This window comes from Rhinolophus ferrumequinum, unplaced genomic scaffold, assembly GCF_004115265.2.
Source record: "Rhinolophus ferrumequinum isolate MPI-CBG mRhiFer1 unplaced genomic scaffold, mRhiFer1_v1.p scaffold_109_arrow_ctg1, whole genome shotgun sequence".
NCBI lineage: Eukaryota > Metazoa > Chordata > Mammalia > Chiroptera > Rhinolophidae > Rhinolophus > Rhinolophus ferrumequinum.
In genome coordinates this window covers 995,047-1,012,558 of record NW_022680364.1, presented here as the reverse complement: position 1 = coordinate 1,012,558, position 17,512 = coordinate 995,047, and the positions used below count along the sequence as shown (strand labels likewise).

Sequence of the window (17,512 nt, the reverse complement as noted above, 5' to 3'; positions counted from 1 at the left end):
CCATTTGTTTTTCTCCAGCTCTGCTAGTGCAGATATTAGATCGGGTGAGCCCCGGCATGAGTGGGGTGGAGTGGGTATGAGAATCAGGGCTAATGTACGGCAGGTAGAGAAGTGGTCACTCGGCTCCGCTTGGGAAGGTAGGGGGCTGGTGGACGGGAGGTTTGCAGGTTGCCAGCAGCTTTAGTTGGAACCGTAGTGATGGACGGGTAGAGTGTGTGGAAGGTTGTGGTCAGAAAGCAGGAATTGAGTTAGAAACTTGGAGGATATGTCTGTGAACCATGTCAGGGAAGGTTGGGATGGTCCATCAGCTGTGTGGGGACGTCACCTGAGGCTCTTGGTAACTGAAAAGGGTGAGGTCGCGAGAAGGCATGTTGGCTCAGCTGGATATGGGTGCCTGTTGCGCACTAGAATGTGAAGATGCGTGGCCAGGAGGGAGCGGTCTGGAGAAGAGAAGTGTGTCAAGCGGGTGTCCTGCAAAAATGGGACATAGTGCCGTGAAAGTTACAATTAGGGGTTCATTGGGGGTTGTGTCGTCACCTAAGTGGAGCGAGTCCGAGAGGCTGGAAGGGGGGGAGGAAGCTGCATGGGTGAGCGATGTGTGCAGAGGCGCCTGGGCCAGCTGTGGAGGACGAGTATTCTGGGCTAACGCTTAGTTGAGGTGGGGGCTGGCAGAGGAGGTCGGCAAGCTCTGCCTGCAGGTTCTTAAATGTGCCGAGATGTGTGGAGTTGCCTGTGTGGCTTGTGGGATGTGGGTAGGGCAGCTGGGGAGAGACAAGTCAGGAGAGCTCCTCATGGCTCAGAGCCCGCAGAAGTCTGGAGCCGCTCTGCTCCGGACACGTGCTAACAAGCAACGTTGTGTCCGTGTCTTCTGAGTGAATCCTAGTGGTAAGAAAATGTACTGCTTTTTAGAAGTATTTACTACCTTCTGTAAAAGTGTACCAATAGCCATATATTTAACACATCATGGGAGAACCATAGAGAGTCCATAAACTCGTGTTGAATAATTTCTCCAGAGGGGGCTAACCGCCATACTTGAGTTCTTTTTAGTTTAGTCGAGGACAAGTCGAGTTGCTTTTCTAATTTCTTGAATTGAGTTGCTTTTCTAATTTCTCTAATCACACCTGTTCCTGTCCAGAGTGGGGTCCACGGGGACCCTGGATCAGTTGCCTGGCCATTAGGGGTGGTTCCTCGTCTGGTGTGTGCGGCCCTTTTGCTTGCTCTAAAACACACGTGTCATTTCGAGCGGGAGTGATGAGATAATGGTGCCCCTTAGTCCTCAGCAAGTTCTGTTAAATCATTGTTGCTGGCCAGGTGCCTTAGATCTGAGCCGAGTTCTGGGTAAAGGTACACAGAGAACCTAGTTCTGCCACGAGTGACACACTTGTAAGTAGTCTGCCTCTTTCAGGCTATGGGGTTCCCTTTCGTGCATTGGGGTGAACGGTTTCCAGTGCCCTAGCGCCTCGGGTATAAGTGGGGGGCTGGTTTACAGTGTAGCAGAGTGAGCCCCTGGACCTCGAGAAGCTCGGGGGTCTGGATCAGGCTTCCCTCTGCTGTGTGAGTGGCCTCCGCTGGGCTTGCTGTGATTCAGGCAGTGGTCACCAACTGGAACGGTTATGGCTTTTTGACTTGTCTGTTTTTAATGAATCTAGGTGACTCCATTTCCAAATACTGGATTTATAAATGGGTTCACGTCTCCAACCTTCAAACCCGCGACATCGCCTCTGACTTCACTCAGACAGTACCCTCCGAGAAGCAGGCAAGTCCCACACGTGGCGAAAGTGCTGTTTTTCCCCAGGTGTGATAGGGGTCACTGCTGTACTGTGTGCTTCAAAAGCCAAGGAACCAAGATGTGCTAAACCTTGGCCGCCCTCACCGCGGGCCTGAGTCCTGTTGCCTGAGCAGCGGCGGTTGCTGACAGTCGCACTGGTGACGAGCGGCAGGGACAGGGTTGCTTGCAGTGCAGCCTCATCCCGCAGGTGTACTGCGGGCCTGTACACTGGGTGGGCTCTCTGTACACAGGCTCCTGAGCAGCCGCACGCCTGCCACGCACCAGGACGTGACACGCCACTGCCAGGTGTGCAGTGGCAGCGTGTCCGACGTGCCAGGCACTAACTGCTCTTCCTGTTTTTTCTCAGAGAGAGCCTGTGTCACTTAGACAATCCTGTGTTAGTGCGCGCATTTCATACGCCGTGATCGTTCATAATTGCCTTGACAGACATCTCATTTGCAGGAATCCTGGTAAATCCCACCTGCGCCATACCATTCCCAGTGCAGACAGAGGACCTGGGCTGCTAGAAAGTCCTTCGATATTTAACTTCACTGCGGACCGCTTGATGAATGGTGTCCGGAGCCCACAAACGAGGCAGACAGGCCAGCCCAGGGCCCGTGGACAGAACCCTCCGGCCTCCGCCAAGCGAGATGCTGGGGCCCCGCGGGTGGAGCCAGGAGGCCTCGAGTCCTCTCCCGGCTTAGGCAGAGGCAGGTGAGTCACTCAGACGTGGGCTGATGGGGCCTGCATGCGTATAAACTGTTAATGTTTTCCAAGTTTGTTAATTTATGTATGTCTTCTAAGCATTATTTTCAAATACATCACAGAAATTCAAATTGAAAGCTATGGACCATCAAAGGTTTTGTATAGAGGGTGCCAAAAAAAATGTATACACATTTTAAGAAAAGAAAAAACTGGATTAAAGTTGTAATACTCAATATATACCAGTAACAAAAGATGAATACAAGTCATGTGTATACATTTTTTTTGCACCCCTGGTAATTGCTCAGAGGGGTAACTTTTAGAGCAGAAATCTAACTGGTGTCATCTTTGTTGTAATACAAAATTGTTCAATGACAAGTGTAGATAGAGTGGCACTGTGTTGGGTATCTGTCGTTATATGTGGAAAATTTTGATTTGCACAGTCTGTGAAGACTTGTTCTCCTCCTTCCCCCCATGCCTGCCATGCGGCCCCCGTGCTCTGCCCCACCTTCGCTACTTTTCCAGCCGCCGGTCACACAGTCGGCAGATAATGATTTGTATAGCCAGGCAGACAAGAGTTCAAATTCTGTTAGTCCTATAGTTATAAATGAAAGTGGTCATGATTAATTGGTGCCTGTTGGTCACGTTTAGGGGGACTTCCTTCCCCAGGTGTTCAGTGTGGCACCCTCGGTCCCACAGTGTCAGTGGTCATTACCTACCCTCTTGCCTTTGCTGCGGCTTGCTGTGCTGCCTTCTGCCACTTACACTGGGCAGAGAGGGGAGGTTACAGAAGTGGAGCTGAGTCCCGGGGCTGTATTCAGTCCTGCTTGGGCTTGGCACGTTGAGCCCGGCTTTACCCAGTTCGTTCTCTCAGTGGTTCGTTCGATGCGGGCTACCAGGAAGGAAATCATGGTGACAGATAACTAGGTCAACCTTCTAGGCTTTTTGTTAAAAAACCCACTCGGCACACTTTAGGTGAACACACTTGTAAGCTCCACACACAGTGTGCAGCACAGTGACTGACATGGGCTCTGCTGATGTTGGATCCCCTTCTCCTGGCACAGTGCAGCTGGAGTGTGGGGCCCAGAAGCAGACCGTGGGACTTGTCGGCGTTAGTCCACATGGCCTGGCCTCGGAGGGTGCGAGCAGGGTCGGCGTGGCTGAGGGCAGCACGCCTGCTGCGGGTCTGGCATGGGTCTGCATGGCATCAGGGAATTTGATATACATTTGGCTCGACAGGCATTCGAGGGCTGAAAGGTGAAGGAGGACACAGGAAGTGCAAAGGCAGTGACTTCGGGAAGCAGCTGCCACCCGTGGGGCGGGAGGACATCGGGAGAGTTTGGGATTGTCAGACCAAGAAGTTTGGAGCAGGGCCTATGGAACCGAGGCCAGACCTAAGGAAGGGCATTGCTTGCCACACGGCTAAAGGGACAGCGCAGAAAAGTGTCACGTCACGCGGAAGACAGGTCTCCCCCACTGCAACACTTCCTGTTGGGAAAGCTCAGCAGGAAATGTCCTGGCAATGCAAACACGGGCACTGGGGAGACCTGCCAGCGTCACACAGGTAAAGGGTCTGTGTGAAGCAGGGCAGCAGGGGATTGGCCAGTGCGGCCCCCCTCCGGCCGCACAGACACATGTAATCCTTCCACAACAGTTGGATTTCCCAATGACAGCAGTGACGAATTCACACCTTTGCCCAGGAGCCATGGAGACTCCTACCTAAATAGTCTGTCCCTGAGGACTGTGGCCACAACTGCGAGACATTGGGACAGAGACCTGTGTGCACAGAGCTCGGGAGGCAGGGCCGAGAGCCCTGGTTGTACCCCGCGCTGGTCCCTTCCCCGTCCCTCACGTGTCCTTTCTTTCCACACAAGGTGTGGGGCGCTCAGGGCTCTTCAGTTGGATGGTAGTCCTAAAGGACCTGGACCACAGTGGCTGTGCCCCCGCCAGCACCCCCTTTCCTGGTTTTTGTTTTGTCCTCCATTGACTTTGTCCACTGGGTGTAAGGAGCAACGTGAGGCAGCCCAGGGAACCCCCTTGGCGCATGCGTGATTCCCCAACCCGCTGGCAGCGGTCACCCAGTCAGGTTCCGTGGCAGGAGGAACCCAGCTGAGTAGACGGCTGTGCCAGTTTTGTCCCCTGGTGAGAGCACTCAGCCCTGGAGACCAAGTCTGCCAAACCAGCGGAATTCAGCGTTGTGCTGTGGGGGTACTGGGGTGCTCTGGCGCCTGGGCATGCGTGCCACCGCCCCTGTGTCGGGGTTGTCCTGGGAAGGCTGCCGGCCCTGCCTTGCAGCTGACCTCTGCTCGGCCAGTTTGCTGCCCAGAGCGGGGTGCTCACGCTACTTCCTCTGCGGGGGGCGGGGCCAGGGCTGTGAAGGCAGCTGCGTGGTGCTGCCAAGTGTGGCAGACAGAGGGATAGGGCTGGCACCCCAGGCCAGGCTGGGCTCTCGGGCTGATAGAGACGCTCGCCTCAGCACGAGGGGGCCCCGAGTGTGCCTACTGCACACCTGGGGTGACAGCGAAGAGGTTGGTGCCACCTGTTCACCAGGCTGCCAGGGGTCTCTCTAACGTGGATGGCTTCAACACGTAGGCCTCACACTGTCCCCTCCACAAGCCCCCTCCCAAGGTCTCCTGTCACCAGACTTTGAGTCCTGGTATTTGTGGGGCTCTGTCCAGCCATATCCTCAGCCTCCCTGCTTGAGAACCAGTGTAAATTCGTACTTTGTCCAGTGTATGTCCAGACACTGGACAGCAAGTATGTTGCCTGCAGTTCTGGCCTCTGGGAGGGACTCCTGCACACTGGCTTTTCGGGGTGCTCCTGCCTGGGGTGTGATGGTGAGGCGGTCGCACTGCATGGACAGGAGGAATCCAGGTCTGGGACTCCCATGGTCAGCGTGCTGAGGGCTCCCCGACAAGGCCGCAGCTGTGGATGGAAAGCAAGGGGGTGATGCAGGGACTTTAGGACCTGGGCCTGATGTGCTGCTTCAGCTGGGGCTGGGGCTTGTGTCCCCCTCTCCGTGGCTCAGCGCCCCATCATGACAGGGAGCTCAAGTCCATGGTCACAGATGTCTGTAGTTGGGCATTTCGTCTCTGCTGGGAGCCAGGTGAAAGCCAGAAGCTATGTCTGGAATTGATTCTACAGCGGAAGGTGTGTGGTTTGCTCTGCTTCTCCTGGGGGGCGTCCTCCGCAAACAGTCGAGGGCTCTAAGCTCATTTCCAGTTAGTTGGGCCTTCTTGGGCAAGACTGCCTATAGATTTTCTGTTACAAAAAGGAATCAAGGAAATCTGTCAAGATTATTTCTGAATTCCAGCTTATATAGTACAAGGCCCCCAGGGAGTCTTCCCATTTAGGTGAAGTGACAAGGGGACAAGTAAATAAAAATGAAGTTATAAATTGGAACAGTATGTAAGTTGTTAGGCCATGTCTCCCATGCGGGGCAGGGGAAGTGTCTTAGTGTCCTCAGGGCCTGCGGTGGTCACCGTGGTCGTGTGCTGTAATGTGTAGCCCGGTCCTGCTGCCTGCGGGTCCTGGATCCCCAGGCTCGCAGCTAACAGCCAGGCAGGCCCAATACTTGAAGGTTAGAAATGCTCATGTGTTCGGTGGTCACGCGCAGGCTGTTGACTCGGTGGTCTGAAGGCCAGCCAGGCTACTCGGTGGGGTCTTCGCATTTGGACGGTAAGTCTGATTGATTACATTACCTTTCTCTAACGGTTCACCTGTGGGCTTCAGTGTCAGGTTTTACGTGTCCTGTCACTCCAACTGAACAGATGTTCAAGGGTCGGTGTAGCAAAATCCTAAATAGCCACTTGAATTCTTTCACTGTGTTTTTTCTTTTTGCTTGTTTTTCTATTTTTATCTATTAAGCATCAGTTTTAGTCCTTTGCTATTAAATTGGTTTGTGTTGCTTTTACTTCTTAAGGTTGGGATTTGAGAATCAAAAGTCATCTGTAAGAGATTACGAAGTCATAAAGGTTGAATATTGTGCTCTTACCTTACTTGTGTTCAGTGAAAAATGTTCACAGTGGGAGAAAATTAACAGTCTTTGGTTTTTCTCTCTTCTAGGAAAAATTCCTTTGGTTACCGGAAGAAAAGGGAGGAGAAGTTTACAGTGAGTACATCAAGCCTGTGTCATTGTTACAAGACATTTAAATCTAGTTTATATTAAGCAAACTTGAGATATAATTACACGAATAAAAGTTCAGGCGAAGTGAGTCTTTCAAAAGAGGTTTCCTCTTAACTTGAGATCCATGAAGTGACAGGTGACATTCCTGCTGCGCTAAAGGGGACGAGGTGGTGGCTGGTTTCCTGAGTGTCACTGGTACACGCATGTGCTGTGCAGTAGATACAGCCAAGAGCACACTGCACTTGTCCACGTGCAGGTGTGCACGGGACTCCTCCATGTGGGTGACACGCAGTGTACAGGTAACCGCCATGTAACACACTTGTTAGGCTCCTAAAAAGTGCCGTGTTATGCGAATCCGTGTTATACGAAACAGAGAACTAGTACAAAAAAGGGGTTAGGTTCCAAATATTAAAACAACATACTATTATATTTTTATAATTAAGAGAGATTTTTATTAAAGCAATTTTCACCAAAAGTGTAACGTATTGATATGTATTAAATAATGTTTTCTTTGTCATCACTACTAAGCTTTTATTGCATTCCGTGTTGTTCGGGGATTTCCCTAATTTCGAATGAGATATCTTTAGCTCTTAAAGGCTCTCATTAAGTTCCGTGTGGTTCGGGGATTTCTCTAATTCTTAGACCTTGTTAGAGTGAAACCGTGTTCTAGGATGCCATGTTGTACGAGGGTTTTCCCCAACTCTCGAACCATGTTATAGAAGTGTCGTGTTATACGGGGCTTCTCTGTAAGTTTAAATGGCTGGCTCACTAGGTTTGATGGCAGCATAAACTTCTCCCTTGCAGGAAGTAGCTCGTCGCTGTGTGGAAAGCGCTGTTGCCCCTGCATAACTTGCAGGATGGGTCTGTGTGGTGTAGGTGCGTGAGGCGGCCTGTCTACATGGGATGGCACTTTCTCCTCTGCGCAGTGCTTCTGCTGCGTTTGGTGAGCGAGACACGATGCATTCGCACACGGAGTTTCCTAGCAGAGTTGGCTTATGTGGGAGACATAGTGGAAGGAAGGGCATTTTCTGCAACGGCAGGTGTGGCATGCATTCCACACTGGGGCCAGGGAAGACCTTGGGAGAACCTCAGGTCCAGCCCCTGGAGCCATTGAGTGCTGTCCTGTTACAGGAAACGCATTTTCTTTGGGACCGAGGAAGCACACGTTAGCAATGAACAGACACCCATAATTCTGCCGTACTGGTCAGCCTAGTCTAGTTCTTGGGGAACCCTTCGGTGTGGCAGTTTCTGTCGGCGGATTCCAGTTAGAATTAATGATATCCTGTAACGTTTGGCCTAACAAGGCTGTCATTTGAATCTCTCTTCAGATACTAGTTACCTTACATGAATTATTCCCATTGCTCACCATGTCACCTTCAAAGGTGACACTTTCTCTCGTTGCCATTTCTGTTTCATTTTGATTTGTGTTCCTGATTACCTGGGAACCACCTAGAAGCCCAGGCACATGACATGGTTCTAATTAGTAAAGAGAGTGTACCTGTTGTTCCCCTGGGACATTCTTGTGACTTCAGAAATGCACGGATGGTGACAAACATGGGCATCGGCCCCACAAAGCCCATAGTACCAGGGGCACCATGCCCACCCCACCTAAAGCCTGTTGGATCTTAAAATGTTAACATCAGACCTCATCGTGACAAAATAGATGTTAAAAAAAGAAAAAAATACACAAAAACAGATCAAACCCCATCTGTAGGTGCTGTCATTTTGTAACTCCCACATTTGGGCAGTTATTTTTGTTCTTAAATATCGAGATTTCGTAAATTTTCTCCCTAGAAATGCTCTGAAAAGCTGGGTTCATCTCAGAAACCCGTAGATGGTTATAGAACTGGGTGACAGTGTGGCTGGGTGACAGCACCCCACGGCCACTACTGGATAGTGCAGGCTTTGTTCCAAGGGCTGGTACTGAGCAGAGTCAGGCTTGACTCGGGCACCTGCCCAGAATGAAGGATGGGTTGGCAGGTGCCCAGAGGAGATGTCATGTGGCTTCCTCAAGCCATCTCCAGTCTGCTCTCCCCTCACTTCTAACAGACCTTTTCTGGGTTCTGCTTCTCCATATGTAGGTGTAAGTGTCAGCCGTTCCAAATTAAGTGAGCCCCATGTGAGCGTTGCATTCAGAGTGGCCAAGAGAAATAGCTGTGTTCCACCTCAGTACGGACTCATTTCCTTTCCCTGTTCCTTGTCTCCTTCAGCCAAGGAATTGGACGTCTACAGAATGACTTCTGGCTTATTGAAGCAGGTTGACTATAGTTTTCCAGTAAAATTATGTCACTGCCCTTCTCCTGCGATCTTTGGCTTATGGTTTACACTGGATGTTGTTCTGCAGTTTACCTTCTTGAAGTCAGGGAGTGTGATAATCTCTTATCCAATACCATGGTTTTTTGTTGTTGTTGTTTTAAAGATTTTATTGGGGAAGGGGAACAGGCCATTATTGGGGAACAGTGTGTACTTCCAGGACTTTTTTTCCAAGTCAAGTTGTTGTCTTTTCAGTCTTAGTTGTGGAGGGCGCAGCTCAGCTCCAGGTCCAGTTGCCGTTGCTAGTTGCAGGGGGCGCAGCCCACCATCCCTTGTGGGAGTCGAACCGGCAACCTTGTGGTTGAGAGGACACGCTCCAACCAACTGAGCCATCCAGGAGGCAGCTCAGCTCAAGGTGCCGTGTTCAATCTTAATTGCAGCGGGCGGAGCCCACCATCCGTTGCGCGACTGGAGGACTTGAACCGGCAACCTTGTGGTTGAGAGCCCACTGGCCCATGTGGGAATCAAACCGGCTGCATTTGGAGTTAGGAGCATGGAGCTCCAACTGCCTGAGCCACCGGGCCGGCCCCCAATACCATGTTTTTTACACAGTGATTAAAAATACAAAGTGTTTCCAGGGTGGACTTCTATGGCTTGTATTTCTTTTATGAGGTGTGATCAAATAATACAGTGAATGTTTAAATTAGAAAAAATTTAGTTTAGTAAAAGACACATTGCCATGAATCCCCCTCAAAATACTCCCCCTCCCTTCAAACACACTTATCCCATCGTTCTTGCCACTTTCTGAAGCAGTTCTGGAAGTCCTCTTTCGTGAGTGTCTTTAGTGGCGCTGTCCTGGCTGCCTCGATGTCCTGAATCATTTTGACTTTGGGGAAGAGACAGAAGTCACACAGTGCCAAATCTGGTGAATAAGGTGGATGAGGACACACTGTGATGTATTTGACAGAAATTGCTGTACCAGAAGAGATGCGTGACTCGGAGCGTTGTCATGATGGAGGATGATTTACGGCACACTTTAAATTTAAAACACACTTTCTCTCAACCATGGCTCACACCCTACTGACTGCACCAAACAAGATGAAACTTGTCACATACTGTTACTAAGGTTCGACATGCCGCTTCCCATGTTGAATATCCCTGCCTTTCCGTTGGGTGGCACTCAGCAGCAGCAGTCACCATATTTTATGATCAAAACGGAAAGTCTCCGGGTCACACATTGCTTCTGGTACAGCAATTTCTGTCAAATAAAACCATTATGGTGTGTCCTCATCCACCTTATTCACCGGATCTGGCACCGTTGAACTTCTAGTTCTTCCCCAAGATCAAAATGACCCTGAAAGGTAAACGTTTTGAATCGATTCAGCAGATTGAGGCAGCCACAAGAGCACAACTAAAGATACTCACGAAAGAGGATTCCAGAACTGCTTCAGAAAGTGGCAAGAATGATGGGATAAGTGTGTTTGAAGTGAGGGGAGATATTTTGAGGGGGATTAATGGCAATGTGTCTTTCACTGTAATAATTTTTTTTTTTAATTTAAACATTCATCGTATTTTTTTAATCATACCTCATAGATTACAAATATTCTGTGATACCACGAAACTTGTCTGGACATGAACAGGTTAATGTCTAGACTTGGGCTACTCTCATTTTTGACAGTGTGGGCCAATTGTTAGGCAGCATCTCCCTTGCGTATCCCTTTGCTGCTCTCAGCTGCATACTGTGGCCTACCCGGCCTGTGTGGTCGACAGGTGGTAGGAAAGCAGGTGCGCACGGCTTGTGTCACAGTGTCCAGCAGCAGCCTTGAGGGCCAAGCATTATAGGGTAGGGGCTCTTATCTTGGTGGTGGAAGTTGCCTCATCAGGGACCTCTGATTAGGTGGCGAAGTGTTGGTGTGGTCGGATGACCTATTCTTTCTTTAAGACAGATGCAGAAACCAGTTAGCGAACAGATGCCTGCCTTGCTTCTGCTGTGTTTCTTAGCGCCGTCCTGCCTACACTTGTGCGACTTTGCGGTGTTGTTCTCTTTCAGAGGAGTCAGACTCAGTCTCCGACGCCACCAAAGCCTCCATCCCCGAGCTTCGAGTTGGGGCTGTCCAACTTCCCCCCGCTGCCCGGCGCAGCGGGCCACTTGAAGGCCGACGACTTGTTTGAGAACAGGCTGTCTAGCTTGCTCCTAGGCTCGTCCAAAGAAAGGGTAAGACCCATGTCATGTGCCGAGTGGTCACTAACATCACTGGGCGCCGATTTCCTGCCCGGCAGTAGGCTGAGCTCTTTACACACATGTTTTTTTCCCTCACTCAGAAGAGGTTCAGAGGGTAAGGGATTTGCAGAGACCACATAGATTTTGAGTTGAACCCAGGCTGTAGTCTCTTAGTTCCCTGTCTGCCAAGGTCAGAGAGACAGACGTGGGCCATGGTGAGCATGGCAGACAGTTTCTTACCCAGAAACTCAGGCTGCGTTTTCATTGTTGCTATTTGGGATCTGCTTTTATTTTATGAGTCAGAAGATTAAAGCAGAGAAATCTGAATTATGCCAGAAGTAGCATAGAAGCCCGAGATAACGTTCCTATGATACCGGCGGCTTTTGGTGGACTCTAGGCTGCCAGACTAGCTGCCTCACTCCCCAGGTGGTTACCAGTGCTCCTTCTGGGGTCTGTTGCAGTTACCGCGGTACGCAGGCTGTGTGCTGCTGACAGCGGTAATCCCTATGTCTTTTCTCGTGGAAATCCACCGCTGCCACCCCCAGTTACCAGGAGTGAACATCCAGCCTCTGGAGTGAGGAAGACTCTGCACTCAGGGGCTTTGGTCAGGGCTCACGTGGGCTTTATAAAGCCGGTGTTCATGCCTCTTCATGCTGGTCTGTGCCTACTGCTCCTGCTTGTAATCCGCAATGCCCTGGTAGCAGTCCCATTAAATTCGGCTTGTCTGGTGCAGTCATTTCTGAGTTATAAGTGCCTCATAGAGTGATGTGGGAGAGTCAGTGCATTTTAAAGGTCATGAATTCTAGTTTTCAGATTGACTTTACTCCCCCCAGCGGTGGGCAGAACAAGCTAGCCTCCGTGCTCTTTAAAAACAGCAACTACTGCTTTTTACATTTTCAGTGTCTGTAAAATTTCTTTTGGAGAAAGAATTGCTAATCTCCAAAGTCAGCCTGGTTCTATGGCCAGGTTCCTGCCTGTGTCACTGCTTCTTGGTGGGGTACGTGTAGCAGCTTCTGCAGGGATGGGAGAGGTGGCTGTGCAGGAGTGTGGGGTCCCTAGCCTGCCAGGTGCTGGCCCCCGACCCCTGTTCCCACCACCTGGAGCAGGAACTCGTGTAGGTGCTGCCTCTCGGGGCGACACTCGTGGGTTCCTGCCAAGGGCTGTCTCCGCTGAGGGCTGGACCATGTTTCCCCGAAAATAAGATCTAGCCGGGCAATTAGCTCTAATGCGTCTTTAGGAGCAAAAATTAATATAAGACTTATAGTAAAATAAGACCGGGTCTAATATAATATATAAGACCAGGTTAATATAATATAATTAATATAACACTGGGTATAATACAATAATATAACATAATATATAATTATAATGTAATTACAAATATAATATTATAATACCGGGTCTTGTATTAATTTTTGCTCCAAAAGACACAATAGATCTAATTGTCCGGCTAGGTCTTATTTTCGGGGAAACATGGTAGGTGGTGCCGTTCTCCCTCAGCAGCTCTCTGGTTCACTTCTGAGCTGTTTGCTTTGAAAAGTAAAATTTTAAGAATATTGTCTTCTTGCACTCAGTCTCACTTCCAATTATTTATTTGCTTTCCTGCCATTTGTGTTACTTACATGTCATGAAGAAGATGGTGCATGCATGAGCTGTCACTGTGCTCAGGGTCGGTGACTGGAGTGGGGACATCTGGTGTCAGGTCTCTGCCTTGTGGCTGCACATGATTAACTTAAACATTCTGAGCTCAGTTTCCTCCCCTGTGGAATTGGGAAAGTTAACACATTGCTTCCAGAAGTGGTGTGTCAATTCAGGTGGGGAAGCTGTTAGCACCTGCCCCCCACCTCAGGACACTCCTCACTTTGCCAGTTTGGAGGTATCGGTAGTTCTGGCTTTCATTGATTGTGTGGAGTCCCACATTTAGTGGCTATCTGCATGTCTGCTCTGTGCCAGACTGTGCTGGGCACTGGGGTGGGTGTCAGGTGAATAGATGGTTTTGATAGTTGTTCCTTTGGGAAAACCAGCTTGCAGATAATAGGATGGGAGCACAGAAGCAGGCCCACGGCCATGATTGCAGGGAGGACAGACCTGGGCCGTTTCCTGCCGGCGTGCTGGCATTCTGCCCACTCATTCTGCCGGGCGGTCAGCACCGTTGTTGCCATGTTGTAGATCTTAGTGACACGTGTGATGCACGCTGCTCTCCCCAACCATAAAACTGTGACTCCATTGTTTTCAGAGCCTCAGCACAGACGCTGGTGTGAGCACTCTTCCCTCAGCGACCCCCAGGGAGCCCCCGGGACCTGCCCCCTGCACCCTGTCGGCGGCCCACGAGCGTGCCCCTTCCCCCGCCCACCTGCCCGAGTAAGTACCCGTCCTGCTGCTGCCTCCTGACGCTCTGGGATGGCCGATGAGTGGGACACTCACATGTCGATGGCCTTCTCACAGGGACCCCAAGGTGGTGGAGAAGCCAAGGGAAGCGTCAAGTGTGGACAGACTCCCTTCCGCCCCGACTGCCACCGCCAGTAAATCGGTGCAGGTGAACGGTGTCAGCCTGGTAGGTACCAGGGCACCGGGCGGGAGGAAGCGGCTCCCCTCGGGCCAGCCGCGGGCTGGCATTCGCGTGTGTACCTTGCCAGTCGCGTGGGCATCTCAGTGATTCTGCCAGTGCCCGGTCACTTCTGCTGCCGCAGCCCTGGGCTCTCCATGTCAGTGTCAGTCGAGTGAGGTTGTCCTTTAGAGTAGTCACGAGACTCCAGCTTCTGTTCCCAGAGGACCCATGCTCGCTGAGCACGTGCTGTCACTCCCTCCCCTGGCAGGATCCAGCCTGTTTCATTCTGATTTGTTGTGTTCTCCCATGGATCTTGGGTGAGATTTTGTTGTTTAAATTGGGGAGTTAAACCTTTACTGTCCACTGGATCGAATTCTTAAAGAAAAATTATTTTAGGTTAAAATTATTTTTAAGTTACCGAATAGTTTATGAGGCTGACATAGTTTTAATTGTTCCCTTCTGTTACTTAGCCATCATAACTCCAGTTACCTGAAAACCCTGTTAACTTGTTTTCAAAGTTTTTAACTCTGTCTTCCTTCCCTGAACTCATACCACCAGCCCTCTGTAGTTTGCAATGAGTGAAGTTTCTGAAAGGCATTTTCAAGTTGGTTCATCAGTGATGGCTGGGCCCTTGCTGCGGGGCCGTGTTGTTCCCGGCTGCCTGCTGGGGCCCTGGCTGCCTCATGGGGCCCCGCCCTCCTCAGGCATCCCCAGGGCCTCTACAGCGTTCGGACACTTCAAGTTTCGAGGAGTTTGGTCAGCACTCCACATACCAGTGCCTCTCCTGGTCTTACTTCTGTTTACAAGATCTTCCTAGAGTTTCTTGGGAGGGAAGTTATGCTGCAGGGGAAACTGCACTGTTGAAATTTATGGAGTATTTAAAAATGCTTCTGAATGTGGAACTTTGGTTGTAGCTGGAAATGTGTGTCACCTTTACTGTATGACAGCGGTATTTTCACCCTTTGCTGCTGGGACGTCATGTTTTGTGTGTAATCCCAGAACTGTGTCTTTTCCAGGAACTGCGAAAACCCAGCTATGCGGAGATTTGCCAGAGGACCAATAGAGAACCTCCATCCTCCCCATTGCAGCCCCCGAAAGAACAAAAGCCAAATGCTGTCAGTTGTGGGAAGGGAGAAAAGCAGCTCTCCGAGAAAGAGCCCCCTGCCGCCAAGGCCAGCCCGGGGCCACCCAGAGACCAGAGGAGGCCGCCGGGCCCATCCGTGGGGAAGCGTCCGCACAGAGAACAGAGCACGCCACCCAGGTCCCCGCAGTAAGCGCCCAGGTCTGGGGCTGCGAGGAGCTGAGGTCACCACAGCTGAGCACCGTCCCCCTCGGCGCCGAGAATGAGCCGCTGGTTAGGAGCTTGCAGTGTAGACGAGGCTCTGAGATGCCTGCAAGTCACTTCTATGAGTCGGATTCCCCCCCCTTGGAAAAAATCTATTTTTCAGGATTTAATTAATATAAACCTTATTTTAGGTTGGTGCTTAACTGGAGGTGATGCATAAGTCTGATTTTTTTTCAGGATAGAAAATGCATTTATCCTAACAAATTGATATTTTTTATTATGCCTCCATGTGGTTATGAATGCAAGCTATAAATAGTGAGTTTTTCTAAATTAAGCGGAACTGTGCTACTTCATTTTTTAAAATAACTGGTTAGCAAGTGCATATCTCTAAGGATGTGCAGACCGACGGTGAGGCCGAGGACCGTGGGTTGAGGGCACGAGGTGGTGCTGTGGGGTGCAGCCTGGAGGGGGTGCACCCTGGCCCCGAGTGTGACTGTCATTCAGAATCAGGTGATGGTAGCTTTTTATAAAAAGTGCAACTGCCTTTGATCTACTGGTCAGAGAGCCCCGCGAGAGCCCGAAACCTTGTTTTGATGCACTGCAAGCGAGTAACCAGCTCCTCACTCCAGTCTCAAGTGGCTATTGTGTAAGATAAATTCAAAGCACATTGTGAATAGAACTTAAATGAGAACATAAACTGTGTCGTCCACTGACATGTGACCGCAAAATTGTACCCTGGTGTTGTCTTGCTCCGCGAGCTGGCGGGAGGGCTGGGAGTCCGCCCCCCTCTTGCGTCTCCCCTGTGTTAGCCGGCTCCCGTGGGCGCCTTCCCGAACCTCTGCGCTCTGCGTCGGCAGTGGAGTGGTGCAGACATCCCCTGACTGTGGGAGAATGATTTGGGTGCCTGGTGGTGGGGGAGATGAGAATTCCCGCTCCGGACCTCCGAGGTCAGGGTCTCGGCGGCCCCTCCTGGAAGTGCTGCACTCTGAACACGCCTGCTCTAAAGCTAGCGGTTTGTGATAAAGGTAAATATAAATTATTTTCTTTTAAAATGCCTAAATTTCTCCTTTGAGTGTAATAAGCAGCAGCCATTAAAATAAGGATATTTCATGCTACATGTAACCATACAGTTTATTCCACAAAATGTTATTTAACAAGACTGAGGGTTTTTTTAAAAAAATTATTTCCATCCAATATTTAAAGACTTGAATTTTATTTAAACTTGAAAATGACTTTGCCTTAACTTTTGTATAAGACAGCGTAGAGCTCTGGAGACCGGCCCTGGGTTGGCATGAGTGGGTCACAGTTCCTCGGCGGGCACCCGAGAACTAGCGGCGTGCTTGCAGTACAGCTGACGATCTCACACAGCTGACCTTTTCTCAGCTTGTTGGAAATCCTGGGATGCAGATGGTCCATGCTGTTAAATGTGTGCACTTGGGAGAGTGTGCTTCGCCTGTACAGTTGTAAATACTGAGAACATATTAAAGGTACCCTAAAGAGAAAATCTGATACAAATTATCGATATATTATAAATGTTGCTATTGACCTGAATGTAGATAAACTAAATGTTGTGGTTTGAATATCATTTTAATTTGTTGGGGTTTTTTTCCCTCTTAAACTGGTGTGTTGAACTGATTCTGCCTCTTTGCTGCTGCAAAAGGGGAATGGACAGGACAGTCTCGTGAAAGCCTCTGTTGTGTTCACGCTCTTTCTTCAAGTATGTAAATATGTGCTACTCAGAGCTGGTGTGAGGGGTGCGGAGTTTAGTGGAAGGCAGGAATTGGCAGGATCCTCAGGGGAAGTGAGAAATAAGCTACTACTGAAAGTCGCCCTGCGGGGAGGGCTCGCCCTGCGGGGAGGGCTCGCCCAGCGCAGCCGCGTGCTCACCTCCAGAGCACACAGCGCCACGGTCCGTCCGCAGAAGCCTGCAGAAGGAGTGTGCAGATGGAGACAACCGATAAAAGGCAGAAACAATCACCTCTCCCACCCAAACTAGTGAACACTGTAAAGAGTGGGAGAGACATGCTCTGAGCCTAGGAACTCCTTAGGGCCGCAGCCTTTGCTGGTGGGGGTTGTGGATGTTGTCGCCTCTGTCATCCCAGGTCACTGAAGGACAAAGCTCTTGCCCTCAGGCGGGGGCGTGCTGGGCAGCTAGAGCTCCCGCTGACCAGCTTGTTCCCTGACGGCTCCTGCAGCCCCAGCCTGGCATTCAGAACCTTGCCCTGGTGTGAGTCTTACAGTGTCCTTTTTTAATTAAGCAAAGGGGATATGCCAAATAGCTGTATAATGTCCAAAAAACCACCTTTCTGATACTACTCTGAGGTTTTCCATTCACAGACAAGAATGGGAGTTGGCACAATAGGAAGCTGTGACACAGATGGCAGTTCTGTCACACGCAGCAGTAGTATGTGGCTTTTGTACATTTTAAAAATGTCACTCTTTCCTTTCCCCCAGCAGTCCTTCGAGGTGTAGAATCACATACAGCAGTCACAGATGCCATTTTAACTTGTACAACTGTGTGACGATGCTTACCGTTTGGAAATGTAGGAATCTGGCCCCGTTTCTCCAGACATGAGTTGCAGGTAGCGTAGTTACTTTTTAAGACTTAG

General features: G+C 50.2%; 1 protein-coding gene across 3 annotated transcripts in view; it reads left to right on the top strand.

The window, feature by feature from the left end:
• Positions 1 to 16,752, top strand: part of LARP4B (La ribonucleoprotein 4B) — a 69,521-nt gene extending 52,769 nt beyond the window's left edge. For 2 of the 3 annotated variants that reach the window (XM_033102139.1, XM_033102141.1), the window contains exons 12-18: positions 1,650 to 1,756; positions 2,231 to 2,482; positions 6,536 to 6,581; positions 10,900 to 11,064; positions 13,307 to 13,431; positions 13,516 to 13,624; positions 14,635 to 16,752. In XM_033102139.1, coding sequence (XP_032958030.1) covers positions 1,650 to 1,756; positions 2,231 to 2,482; positions 6,536 to 6,581; positions 10,900 to 11,064; positions 13,307 to 13,431; positions 13,516 to 13,624; positions 14,635 to 14,892 — 1,062 coding nt within the window. In that variant the 3' untranslated portion in view covers positions 14,893 to 16,752. The remainder of the gene's footprint in view (positions 1 to 1,649; positions 1,757 to 2,230; positions 2,483 to 6,535; positions 6,582 to 10,899; positions 11,065 to 13,306; positions 13,432 to 13,515; positions 13,625 to 14,634) is intronic. The other variant, XM_033102138.1, reaches the window with a different exon arrangement.
• Positions 16,753 to 17,512: the final 760 nt, after the last annotated feature.